We start from the raw sequence: 14,313 nt of genomic DNA on the forward strand, positions 1-14,313 counted from the left end.
GCATTGTAAACACAGGAGGTCACTTGCTCAGCACGGGTGCCATTCAGGGAACACCTTGTATTTTCTTTCAATTAATACAGAGCATTCTTTGATTGGATGAGGTGGAGAGGTGGGGTTGTGACATCACAATCTCCACCTTGTCCAAACAGGGAACACTTTACATTCATTGAGATAATGCAGTCTTCCCTGAATAGCGCCCATGACAAATGGGCGTCCTCCTGTGTTCTGTAAGCAGCACGGCAGCTGCGTGGCACAGGATCCAGAAGCTAGTGGCAATTACTGTAGTAGCACAGTGAGTATACCAATCTAAGATGGTCAGTATCTGGTACTGCCAGTCTAACAGGAACAATCTCTTATCTGTGAAGTCTATTGTGGGCACTTTGCTTGAAGGCAAAACTTTTTTTTAAAGTTTTGGATAGAGTGGAGAGGGATTAGAACACTTTTAAGTTTTTATTGCTGTCCTTGCCCCCATATAAAACAAAATCTCAAAGTTTGGCTTGTCCTCAGAAAAGTAAAATAGGGGAAATCCTCTAACGGGGACACTAGTTTTGATGACCTGGGAGTCCCCAAGGGATTCCCTTAATTTTCAGGATTCCCTCTCACTTCCTGTTTTGGTTATGGGATAGGACGTGAAGGTAAATTTCCTCAGTGAGCCACAGTTGGCAAAAAATAAACCAACGGGGGTTATAACCTTTCCAAGCTCTATCCAAAATGAAAAAAAAAAAAACGTTTTGCCTATAGTTCTGTCTCATTACTACATGGCAAATGTCCCTCATTTGAAAGCAATGTTCGATTTTTGAGACCAAATCCCTCCATACCTAGTGCAGCCTCAGTTGTCCCTCCTTTTTAGTCTGATGTGTTTATCTCTATAAAAGATGTACTATTTTATTACAAAAAGTGGTATGCTACACTAAAATTTGTATCTAACCTCTATATTAATATATTAGTTATTTTGATATAGGTCAAAAAGCACTTGTATAGTTTAGCCAATCATTTTCTGCATAATAGATCTTTGTGGTCCATGTAACTGGGACCATGGCAGGCACAGGTCCTTTGCCTTCATACTGTCTGCTAAAAGGTGTCCCTCTTTATCATTTCAGAAAGTTGGGAGGTATGTTATAAGAAAAGAGCCTGCTAGTTTTGATCTTGGTGCAAAAATATAAAAAAATGGTTGTAGTAGAGTACAGGGTTCATGTGCCAGGTTGGTACAGGTACAGATGTTTAGAAACAGTTCTATGCAGGTCTTTGCTGGGTGTGTTTTGGAAAGCCAAGAAGTATGTATATTTAATCCAGTCACTGCATTATCATAAAACAGTCCTTAGGCTCAATCCTCCTCAATCATATATGAAGTGGGTGAAGAGCAGTCTTCTCTCCTAACAGCCAATCATTCTCTCCCTTCTATGTTCTAATTTTCCGTAGCAGCAGAACAGTGAAAAGATTTTGATTATCAATAGGGAGTGATATACATTGAGACACCTCATACAGAAGGTCTCTTCTGTCCGTGGACAGCTTACAATCTGTCTTTTTGGTGCGGCACACGATTTTGGGGGGCAGTAGATGCAGATGACAAGAAAAGTCTATTAAATGTAGAATTATACATGGACCAAATATATCTAACTTTGGACGACATTTCTTGCTAAAACTCCTGAGCTCCTATGGAGTAGTAGATCCACTAGTTAATGCCCCAGAAATCTGCCTGCCTTCTAAGGGGTATTTATACAGAAGTCTGCATTGCTTGAGCAGCACAATCAGACAGGAAATACTGTCTATGCTTGTGAATGCTGGTATTATTATCCCATCTTTAAGGTCATCTGGGTTTTAGGATTTCTGGTCCTACAAATGTTTTAGCCTTGTTCCCTCTCTATTTTCTTTTTATCAGCACAGTTCATTGTCTACCACATGCATAATATATATCAACAGTTTTTTCTGTAATTTTTGTATGTGATAGTTCTACACTGAAGCATTTTCAAGAAGAACTATAGCCAGATATAAAAGACTATCACTTAATGGAAACGTACAGCCAAAGCTCATTTGGCTGTACTTCTCCTATGGATTACAGGAGTGCAGTTCATTCTGCACTCCTGTGACCCATTTTCAGTAGAGTGGGCTAAAGTCCGCTCTCTGCTGACGTCACAGAGTCGGTCCAGGCCCGGGCGTCATCACGACCATGCAGTCGAGATCTGCCCAGATCCTTGGACCAACACACAGCTCAGCTTCGCAGCGAGCTGCTAAGAGCCTGAGTCGGCAGCTCCCACCCCCTCCACAGCCCAGCGCTCTAGTGAGTTAGGAGGGGGCAGAGCAGAGAGCTGCTGACTGACAGCTGCGAGAATCGAGCGATCGGCGGTGTTCGATCCCTCGGTACTCAGTGTTATAGGTGCTCTAGGTAAGTATTCTAGGTAAGTATGAATACAAAAAAAACCATACTTCTCTTTTAATAAAGTTAGCTAGATTCTGAAAAAAAATCTATACATGTATTTTACATAGCACCTTCTATTCAAATCCTCGAATCCCCTATGTAGCAAAGCTGGGGGCGAAAGGGTGCAACACTATAAGGGCAAATGCACCTGTCAATAAGTTCTGAATTCTAATATCAGAATAGTCTAAAATTGATGTCAAACTGATGTCATTAACACAAGCTCAAAGCCTGTTGACAAAGGACCTAAGCCAGTTAGACTCTACTGCATTGTACTAGAAAGTAGAAAGGAGAGCCAGAGGCTTGTTCTTCCAAATTATGTGCTTTATTGTAGCAGGCAGAGTGTACAAAATACAACAGCTTACGCATTTTGGCATGGCTGTGATTAAGGCTTATTGCTGAAACGTCTAAGCTGCTGTATTTTGTACACTCTGCCTGCTACAATAAAGCAAATCATTCAAAAGAACGTGCTGCCAGCTCTCCAATCTACTTTCTAATGCTATGTCTCGGTGATAAGAAGACACTATGACTGAGAGCACCACTTGTCTACCTCCTTGGGAAATTCATCTGGGCGTTGTTTCCCTTTCCTCTACTACATTGTACAGTGTTCTCAATCAAACAAAGACAGCTTGCTGGCTTCAAACGAATGACCTCATCAGTGTTCTGCTGCTCCTTTCTATCCAATCAAACTGAAGCAGGTCCTTGACCAAATTCTGTTGTATTAACTGTAATGAAAAAATGGTGAAGTCAGGCACTCGACTACATAGTCTGACAAAATTGAACAAATGTAAGCAAAGTGGCTGAACAAAATTAAAAAATGATTGGTGAGTTAAACAGTTCCCATATATGTACTGCAGCTGTATATTTGGCTACTTGTTTATAGTGGTATTTCATTGACACTATCAGACAGACTATCATATGTTTTAATTTAAATGTCATGAAATATTGGGGTTGATTTAATAAAACTGGACAGTGCAAAATCTGGAGTAGCTCTGCATAGAAACCAATCAGCTTCCAGGTTTTTTTTTTTTTTTGTCAACATTTAATTATACAAGGTGAAGTTAGAAGCTGATTGGCTACCATGCACAGCTGCACCAGATTTTGCACTCTTCAGTTTTGGTAAATCAACCACATTGTGTTCATGTACATTTATTTTTATAATTTATCTATTAAGCTATTTCATGTATAAACGAGCCAAGTTTTTTTTTGTATGTGGTATGCATATTGTCACTTAAGGGAAAAAAAATGAATGAAAGTATTTCAAACGGTATGTTGCACTGAATCTTTTTCACTGACTTATTTTCAGGGTGCAGATCAGTGTATAAAATGTGCTCATTACATTGATGATGACACTTGCGTCAAAACCTGTCCTCCTGCTTTCTATGATGGGAATACTGCTATTTTCTCAAAATATCCTGATCAGAATGGATTTTGTCAGCTCTGCAGCCCAGAATGCAAGTTGGGGTGAGTTCAAACTGTAGATTGTCATGAAAAATGCAGCTCCCGGATCTCAAGAGTACCTCATTGGTGGCATGTGATTTATACATAATGAACATAAACTATCACTAAGCTATACTGTACAAATAAAGTCATCAGATTATTTGGAGTTTTGATATTACTTTAATTTTAGTCCAAAAGATAAAATTTACACTGTTTGACACTATCTATCTAATATTTACTATCTAATTTAATTTTAATCTTGTCCCTAAGCGATAATACATACATGGTGGTCAGAAACCCACGCTTGTAAGTGTATTAAAAAATATTTTTATTGTGTTTATTTTTTTATTGAGATATCAAAGTCTAAATCATAACTCTTGGCAGCAATACGTACATTTCAGTAAAAAATGGACACTGCTGCCCTCTGCTGGCTGTTTTACAAAAAAACTATTGAAGAATGTTCAGTTTCACACAAATGTAAATGTTTTTGAATGAATTATTTTTTCACATGGATAATTATATAGAAATCTTTGTTTTCTGACCTTCAGTATATTTTGTGGCTGTAAAAGAAAATCAGATATTAAATGTATCTGAGCTTTGAAACATTTAATGCAAATTTGAATAAGAGACCCTATACCGGGCTATCACTTTGTGTGATGGGAGCCCGTAGTAGAACCATTAGGAGGACCCTTATTTCTCTAATCCCCATCTCAAAGGAAATTTCTCTAGTGACCTAGAATAATATTTATACTTTCAAAGCAATGTGTAAAGAAGTTCCAAAACTATATACATTTATTTTATGTAAACATATTCTCCAAATGTATAACCTGATTAAAGCATGGTGTGTCAGCTCTGGGCCCCCTATGCTTCTGGGGACCTTAGCAACTATTTTGTCTGCTATGGTTATAGTTACGCTCTTGGCCTTATCACATCTCCAATGAAAGCTCTTCTAAGCAGTTGAAATAACCTTTTCACGCTTTGCCCCCACTGGCCATCAGCAATTCATTATTTTCAGTCATTTTATGTCTCTGCTTTCAGTTTAATACTTTTATGAAAAAGAAAAACCAGCTGATAAGATTTCAAAGAGCTGACAAATAGTAGCTTTCCACTGTATAAATAGTCATCACATCAAGTTCAGAGCTGGGCCACCTTCAGACCATGAGCACAGGAGCGGTTGCTACCTCTGTTGTTTTGCCATTGCTTTGAAATATTGTTGCAATAGTAATTATTAGAAAATCCAAAGTAATTGTATTTTGTTTCAACAGGTGCACAGGCCCAGGTGTTGAAGGCTGTAAACCTCCTGGGTAAGACTGTCAAATTATTTGGTTAAATCCTGCAGTTCTGTAATCCTGTCCTTACAAGCAGAGATGTTGTCAGTCATTTTTTGTAGATGTAATTGTCTAGAAAAAGCTTCAGTCACAGTACTACACAGGTGCAGGGTGTTAGAAAAAATAGGCATGAATAATAAGGGCTATTTCCCATGGGTGGCAACATTAGGTGGTTGAGCCATGGTTTTACTGCCCCCTAACCCCCCAACTATATTCTACCACTGTTGAACACCGCTGTACACTAGCCATGACCACTAATCTTTGACGTGCAATTTTAACTCGGCATGCAGAGTTTGACAGACAGCATCACCTGTCAAACATGTCTATGAAGGGGGAGAGTTTTTTTTTGGAGGCTGAAATGGACTTTAATGGTACCACACAAGAGCTTGGGGTGCACATACTTGATATAAAAAGTTTTGAATTTTATTACAATAGCAATTAAAAATACATAGGTTTAAAAAAAGACTGAGACAAATAAATGGCTCTATATGGTAACAGATAATGTGACGCTTAAAGGACTATACCATCTGTATATTGGTCGCTCTTTGAGATATATAGAGACATATAGAGCCATTGTTTTGTCTCAGTCTTTTTTTAAACCTATGTATTTTTAATTGCTATTGTAATAAAATTCAAAACTTTTTCTATCAAGTTTGTGTATTCCAAGCTTTTGCATGGTACCATAAAAGTCCATTTCAGCCTCCCAAAAAACATCCTCTCCACTCTGTTGGGACAAAGGCAGGGCTTTTTTTCAGCAGGAACTAGGGGGAACTTAGTTCCACCACCTCTGGCTCAGGTCTTCTGCTTCCTGCTCACCACTATCACTTGGTAACACTGAACTCCAGCTTCTGCGTTTACAAGTGATAGCTTATCTCCCAGTAGTTCCCACAGGTCAGATCTCCTGCGCAGATCCCACTAAGTGCCGGACAGGGACAAGGGAGATACAGAACAGGTACCCTCAGTGCAGTCATGGGCAGGATAGGGGGGCCTGGTAGGACACACCCTCTGTGGTCTCCATTCTTTCCCTGGTGACCAGTTGTTGATGCTCCTACTGCATAATCTCCCTTGCAAGTGACTGTAGTATAGTATAGTATGCTGGTAGGTACTACAGCCGGATAGGTGTTTCAGCTTAATTTTGCAACAAAGGTAAGATACCTGACAGATGGTGGAGCTTTTAAGGAGGGGGAGAAAATGAGGGCAGTGGAGGGAGGGGGTTGTATGCAAAGGGAAGAGCTACTATTTGATGCCATTTGGCAGGTATGTGAGTGTGGCGGGCATGGTTGAGTTCCTGCACCTATTATCTGAGAAAAAAAGCCCTGGACGAAGGTACCCCTTTTCTATACTTTATTATTAATGTTGGCACTCCTTCAAATGTCTATGAAGGTGTGGTATTTTAATACAAAATCCTCCTTATAATTTGAAAACAAAAAATCCGCTGTTGTACTGCAAGATGAAAAACAATCCACTGCATATCACTATCAGAGGTAAATGGTAGACACTGCAGTCCATGTGAAAGAGCACTAACGTGTAAAAAATGCCTTAAGGCCCGACTAGGAGACTTTGTCTATTATGCTTTGCTTTAATGAATCCCACAAAATGGCAGATTAAAACTTGCCCAGCGTCAATAATTTTATAAAATAGATTTTAGTAACTGCAAAAATGTACATTGTTTGTAAATTGAGATAACTTTTTTTTTCAGATCCAAAGTGGCATACATTGCTGCTGGTGTAGTCGGTGGAATCCTTGCAGCTGTTATGCTTGCCCTTGTTACATTTTTCTTCATTCGTAGAAATCGAATTAACAGAAAACGGACTGTGCGCAGATTACTTCAAGAAAGAGAGGTGAGTAGTAAACAAAGTTGCCTATATTATATAATTATACATGTGCACATTTTAAAGTGCTTGTAAAGTCAAAAGGTTTTGTACCTTACTGCATACCTTCTGCATGCAGCTCCCCCCACAGCCCCCTTTAAACACATACCTGATCCCGTTCTCGATCCAGCAATGTGCACGAGAGCCGAGGCTGTCTCAGCTCTCTTGCTCCTTATTGGCTCAGATACAGCATCAGGAGCCATTGACTCCAGCGGCTACCAATCAGAGCAAGTGACAAGGAGAAGGGGGGCGAGGCCGAGTTCCTTTCTCTTTGTCTTATGGATACACAGATCGGGGCTCGGGAACGAGCATGCACAAGTGCCCCCATAGCAAGCTGCTTGCTATGGGGGCACTTGGCGGGGGGTGGAACCCAGAGCGCCAGTGGGGGTCCCAAAAAGAGGAGGATCGGGGCTGCTTTGTACTGCATAGAGCAGGTAAGTATAACATGTTTGTTATTTTAATAGAATAAAAAACAAGCCTTTACAATCACTTTAATATAAGGCAGAGCAATACAATTGTTAACAGATAAAAATGTATTACATTTATTATAACAAGTAATAAACAAATGATATATGACTTGACATTTCTGTAATAGATGTACAATATTCCATACACCGTGTTAATACTTTATTTGATAAACTGACTTGGGTCATGCTGAAACCAAAAAATAAACAGTTGATTTTTAACAGTGGTGTGTCTAATTCTAGCTTGTGGAACCGATCACACCGAGTGGTGAAGCACCTAACCAAGCACTCCTTCGAATTCTGAAAGAGACAGAGTTCAAGAAAATCAAGGTACTCGGATCTGGGGCATTTGGCACAGTATATCAGGTAAGGTCAAGTTTTATACATATATATATGAAGAAATATATGAAGAACCACTGTTTAATATAGGTTTTTTACAATAGGGCAAATGTACAGTATATGGTGTTCCCATGGAGGTAAAGCACTCTAGAGACACCAGATATCAGCATCTCTTATGTAGGCCTGTCAAGAAATACAATCCCCAACCTGCCCACATTATTTGTTAGGCATTCTCCCTTCCAATATTTATATTTACCACCACATAGACCCATGTCACTGTGCTTCCAAAATAATCAGTAGTTGTTAACAGTATCCATTGTTATTAACAATTGCACTGAATTGCATGTTTTCTAGCCATATGTGATAGTGCTGGATTATGGTGTTTGCCCTTCAAGGCCATAATTGTTACATATTGGAAAAACAGATGGTGTATCACATGATCCTCTGAACCCCTGAAGTACAGGCAGTCCCCGGGTTGCAAACAAGATAGAGTCTGTAGGTTTTTTCTTAAGTTGAACTTGTATGTAAGTTGGAACAGGTACATTTTTGTAACTCCAGCCAAATAAATTATTTTTAAGTTTTGGATACCATAGGGAAGGGTTAACTGGCCAAGCAGTCATGTGAGATTACTGACAGGTCCACCAAATAGTAGGTGGCAGCATGCAGTAAGCGCGAGATGGCTGGCGGTTTCCGGGACAAGCGTGACTTTACACTTCCTCTGTTCTTAAGTACGAGTCATGTAAGTCAGATGTTTGTAACTCAGAGACTGCCTGTATCAGACTTTTTAGAGATTGGTAAAAAGAATCAAAGTTGGTGGGCGGCAGCTGTAAAGGTAAGCATAGGGGGTGTTAGACTAGAAATTCCCCACAGGTTTTAAAAATGGTTTGTGACGCTTGGAACAACGTTTTTGCTTCGGTTCTCCTAAATCAAATGTTTTTATATTTCAAATGTATTTTTTCCAACATAAAATCTGTAGTCACATTATTAGCAAATGTATAATTTGTTTAGTGTTAACATTACTAATAAAATGTATGTGTGTAATCAGGGACTCTGGATTCCTGAAGGAGAGAGCATAAAAATTCCTGTAGCTATTAAGGAATTACGGGAGGCCACATCACCAAAAGCTAACAAGGAAATCTTGGATGTAAGTACCTTAGTCATGGTGGACATTTTGACCAAACATTTTCAGTGTGCCAAACATTAAGCTTTATAATTAAATCAAGGTCAGCTCCTTTTTCATTCAAATCATATAACTATTCTCTTTATTAATTGTTTTAAATTTAGTTAAACAATGTTATGCTTTCATAAGCCTTCTGGTTTGATGACAAATTAAACAAGTTGCAGTTCCCGCATGTAGCTTTTGTTAACCACAATTCCCAGATTCCCATAGGCTGTTTTTGGGAAGGGCACTTTTCAATGAATTGCGACCAAATTCCACGCATACTTTCATTAGATCACAATGTACCTTTGCCATTTCCAAGGTAAATAGTTTCAGACAAAACTCGGTTTTGTTCATATTTCAGCAGATCGAAGTGGAGAGGGTGCAAAAGCTATGTTTTCAGAGGAAGGTTATATGGCTTTATTCCATACAATACATCAAGCCTGCTACACAATACTATGGAAAATGAATACTTCTTTGTTTGCAGTGTAATAACATGCAGATTCAGAAACACATGTATTTAACAGGGGTTTTTTTTGTTTTTTTTTTGCATTATAGCAATTGTTAGTACAATACAATATATAACACATTGGGGTTGATTTACTAAAGGCAAATAGACTGTGCATTCTGCAAGTGCAGCTGCTCCCGAGCTTAGTAAATGAGATCTGCTGACTTCCATCATCCAATCGTGTGCAAGCAAAAATGCTGTTTTTTATTGAAGCGTTACCTCATTTACTAAGCTCTGGAGCACCTGCACCTGCAAAGTCTATTTGCCTTTAGTAAATGAACCCTTTTTTTTAAATAAATTGTTAGAGTGACTGTTGTCACTCACCACAATGTAGTTAATTTAAAAGTAAAGCAGTCTTTTCCATTTTTTATTTTAGATATGCATGTAAATGGTAAAGAGATTACCTTAATGTAATTAATAATATCAGCATGTGTAGTTTTCAAAATGTTGTTTTATGAATAGTTTATAGTTATAGTTATAAATCAGGTATTATTTTTACTACAAATGCAGGTTCTGCTTCCTGCTTTAACCCAGTTCAAGCATGCCTCGCTTTGCCACCAATATTGCCCCTGCACTAAACATCCAAGGTGTACAAAATATCCAAGGTGCCTGATGCTGACTCTCAGAATAGCCCTCCGATATAATTTTAATTTCATATTCTCTTTGGCCGTAGCCATAGCTCAGCTACTACAAACTAGATTACAAGACTATAGCATGCAATGTCAAGCTGCAGCTACCAATGCCGGCAGAATTTTAGCATGCATAAAAAAGGGGATATACTCCAGGGATAAAACAATAATCCTGCCACTATATAAAACTCTGGTTCGGCCATATCTGTCCAGTTCTGGTCACCGGTCCTCAGAAGGGATGTGCTGGAACTGGAGAGAGTTCAAAGAAGGGCAAAGAAATGAATAAGTGGCCTGGACGACCTCAATTACGAGGAATGACTACAAGCACTAAAAGCTGGAGAAGCGCTCCTTGAGAGGGGACATGATAGCGATTTACAAATATCTCAATGGTGATCCCAGCATAGGAAAAAAACTATTCAGTCTCAGGGAGTGTAAGAGGATACGGGGCCACACAATGATATTTGAGGAGAAGCGGTTTAACCTTAAACTGTGCAGGGGATTTTTCACTGTCAGGGCAATAAGGATGTGGAACTCTCTTCCACAATTAGTGGTGGAAGCGGGGAGTATAGATGTTTTTAAAAGACTCTTGGATATGCATCTTAAAGAACACAACATACAGGGATGTGGGAAATAATTATAGACACTGACACACGTACACCTACACAGGTTGAACTGGATGGACTATTGTCTTTATTCAACCTTACCTACTATGTAACCCTGCAAGCTCCACCTCATGGCTAGATAGAAGACTAAATGATATACATATGCAGTATGCAGTATTATATATTTATTTGTCAAAAAAAAAGTAAAATGTCTTTTGAATATTTTAACTTTTTAGTCCTTACTATGATAAAAGCAGTATACACAAAACCAAACACTACAGTAGTAACTGAATATATGAACTTTCTAAAAATATACTTTTTTTTTTGCTTTTAAGTAAAAACTAGAAACTAACAGCATCATTAGCCCAAGATTAGAATTATGGAATGATTGACAAACACATATAGCAGTGTTTTTATTTTATATTTGCTTCAGAGTAGACTGAGTTCGTCTTGGATTTTCTATTGTATATATTGGATGAAATTAAGATTATCAAATAACATTGAATTTTAGTTACCAGAGGAAAAGGGTTGTTAAATATAGGTGTCTTTCTAACACATTTTTAATGTTGACGATTTACCATAACACATAGAAGCTGGGAAATCTGTTCTAACTGACTGTTTCTGGTATTATAAATGTGAGCAACATTTGTAAAGCATTAAATGTTTTGGCCAGGCTCCATGTAATGTCCTTCCCAGCCCACAAACTAAATTCCCCCAGCTTTCAACCACCTGATTCCCACAATTCCTCTTGCAATAGAAAGCCATAAAGGGAACGGCTCTAGTAAATATGGCTTTGCCAGCATGTGCTGCCTCTAAAATTAGTATGCCAACACCTCATCTAGACCCACAGGAAACAGCCAGCAGAAGCTTTTCTTAGAAAAATATGGTGTTTTCTCTGCATATAACCTGGTTGCTGTACAATTTATAGCAGCTATATAAGTGTTATGTATGAGATTTTACAGTCACCTTAGTGGGTGTCTTCTTAGGCACATTTAGATGGAATTCAGTTGCCTAAGTACTTAAAGTGTATATAAACTCGATAAAAAAAATGATAGTTTTGCAGCCTACAGGTCCTTAGAAGTGGTGACTGCATTTGTTTACTTTTTTTAAACTATTTTTCATTTATTTTAACCTGGCAATCCTGCCATTAAATCACTTCCTGTTCTAGGGTGGCAACTGTACTGAGCAGCATTGTCACCTTAGGACAGGGAGTGTGTTAGGACTACATAACAGTGTAATAGGACTACATTACTCCTCCCTCTTTTCTACATAACATGGGTAAATGTTTTGTTGTCCATTGTGATAGCAGGGAACAATGCTAACTGCTAACAGTCCAAAGGAGGAGAGTACAAGAAGTTATGAGCTCACAAGAATTCTAGCTGGATGAACAACTTTTTTTTTCTTATAAACACCAAAATGTGTATACTTATTACAATGAGTGTCCAGTGGTTTTGCACAGAGCAGCCTCCTCTTCTCGAGTGCCCCCTCACCGTCTCTGGGCCCCTTCCTTCTGCCGAGTGTCCCCATAGCAAGCCACTTAAGCCACTGCTCCATTAGACACAGAGAGCGGGTTCAGCCCCCTGCTCCCTCTTCACTGTCTGTGGTTGACAGCAGCCAGAGCCAATGGCTCATCTCAACCAATGAGGCGGGAGAGACATGGGAGAAGCTTTGCTCTCATGCACATCGCTGGATCGAGATCTGGCTTAGATAACTATTAGGGGGGGCTGCACACTGAAGGTTATTTACCTTTAGCCTTTAGAACCACTTTAAAGTCTTACTCCTAGCAGTTTTATTTTATTTTTTGATAGAGTAGGTACAAGTTAAAATGTATGTGTTTTTTTTTCTGCTTAACTACACTGGGAACAGTTTTCCTAACTTCCTGTTGCGGTGGCACCTGTAAAGGAAATGGGGGAAGCAGTTGTCACTGGGGCAGGGCAGCAACAAAAACATAGTCAGAAGTTTCAACCCTACTCCACTGTAATAAAAATGTGTTTTTGTCTGGACGCCCATTAGAGATTTTCTCTCATGTCCTATCCAGTTTGTCAGAGTACATCTTTCTATCCACAACAAAATAAAATACTTTGAATCAAAACAGCTGCACAATGGACAATTCTCAGTAGTTGATGTACACACTTGGGAAGAATGTAGATAGGCAAAAGATGAAGAGTTCATTTTGTTCTATTAAATTTGTTGATGACGGTAAACACAAAATAAATAATTCAAGTAGAATAAAAATATATACCTCTCTGTGACACCAGCTCAGCACTAAACAATACAGGATATGGTTTAGTTTCTAGGGACCGATGTATTCCCATGATAGGATGTTTGTTTTGGGCCCTCCTAATGTAGCCATACATGGATTCGTACTAAATTTGATTTTGCAATAGTTTAGCTATATGTCATAAGGTGGTTATTATAGAGTATTGTGCAAAGAATCATTAGCATTGTACCGCATGTGTTGGAAAGAGCAATAGAACAGGAAGACTGTTGTACACATTGAAACAAGTGTTGGAAGATGTGTCTTAGGAATGCAGCCTGGTGCCAGCCCTGCCTTGAGTTTTGCAGATGTCTGAGTGTTATGCAAACAATTCATGGTTGCCGGACCATTGCCAAGAGATCAGTGGCACCACATCCACTAAAAGCTGTAAAGAGCCCCTGTCAGATAGTATCAAAATATAGTGATTATATAAATGTTACTTGTCACATTTAGCATATCCCACTTGTTGAGAGAATACAGAATAAATGTTGCAAGTAAACTTAGTAATAATAGCTGAAACTTAAGCAATGAGGTCTTCACATGCCAAATCTTAAAGTTTCCGTTAAATTATGCAATGCCTGTAAATGCATTCTTGGTAAATTAGTGTTCTTGGTAAATGTCAAGTTTGCTTCATTCTTCTCGAAATACCAGTAAAAACTTTTGGTGAAATTAGGGATAGGTCATTTTTCATCATGTGCTTACCAAAGCGTATATTGTCTGATTTTGACAATTTAACTCTAACCCATGAAAAGAAAAATGTAAATCTATGTTTTGGGGCATTTGTCATGCTTTTTAGTTGTTGAATACAGAACCTTTTTGTGCCTGGAGTAAAAACGGTGTATTGCACGTAGCAATCAGTTTCCTATTTTCATTTCTCTTGTGCATGGAAAAATTTGATTGCTAACGGCTAAGACATGATTACCTTCGGACTGTGGAAGTAATAACCTGGACCATTTTAACAAAAAAGCAAAAAGTGCAAGCTGAATGGGTAGGCCTAATGAAAACAGATGATTGCATGTATGCATTAAAAAAATAAAGTTAATCTAAATTATCTAGTGGAAAGATTAGAACCCCTGTCAGATGTTTTTTGCTGTCCATGTGGAGACCTCTCTGTTTGTCCTGGTGACCCTCCCTTTGAGAAAAATGTTATTCACTTTCTGTGTGCCTCAGGACATAAAGAGAAGGGAAATATCCCCAAGGGCACAGAAAAAAAAATAAAGATTTAAAATATTTTATCTAAAACAAAAAAAAAAAAAATTATTTTAAATATATTTGTACATACAGCTAGCAAAACTAGCTGACT

General features: G+C 38.5%; 1 protein-coding gene across 1 annotated transcript in view; it reads left to right on the forward strand.

Annotated features, from left to right (window-relative positions):
• The window catches only part of LOC141144607 (epidermal growth factor receptor-like), a 289,829-nt gene that overhangs the window by 254,126 nt on the left and 21,390 nt on the right, over nt 1–14,313 (forward strand). The window contains exons 15-19 of the mRNA XM_073630459.1: nt 3,720–3,877; nt 5,119–5,157; nt 6,881–7,022; nt 7,760–7,882; nt 8,901–8,999. Of these exons, the coding sequence (XP_073486560.1) occupies nt 3,720–3,877; nt 5,119–5,157; nt 6,881–7,022; nt 7,760–7,882; nt 8,901–8,999 (561 nt within the window). The remainder of the gene's footprint in view (nt 1–3,719; nt 3,878–5,118; nt 5,158–6,880; nt 7,023–7,759; nt 7,883–8,900; nt 9,000–14,313) is intronic.

The sequence above is a fragment of the Aquarana catesbeiana genome, linkage group LG05 (assembly GCF_042186555.1).
Source record: "Aquarana catesbeiana isolate 2022-GZ linkage group LG05, ASM4218655v1, whole genome shotgun sequence".
Classification (NCBI taxonomy): domain Eukaryota; kingdom Metazoa; phylum Chordata; class Amphibia; order Anura; family Ranidae; genus Aquarana; species Aquarana catesbeiana.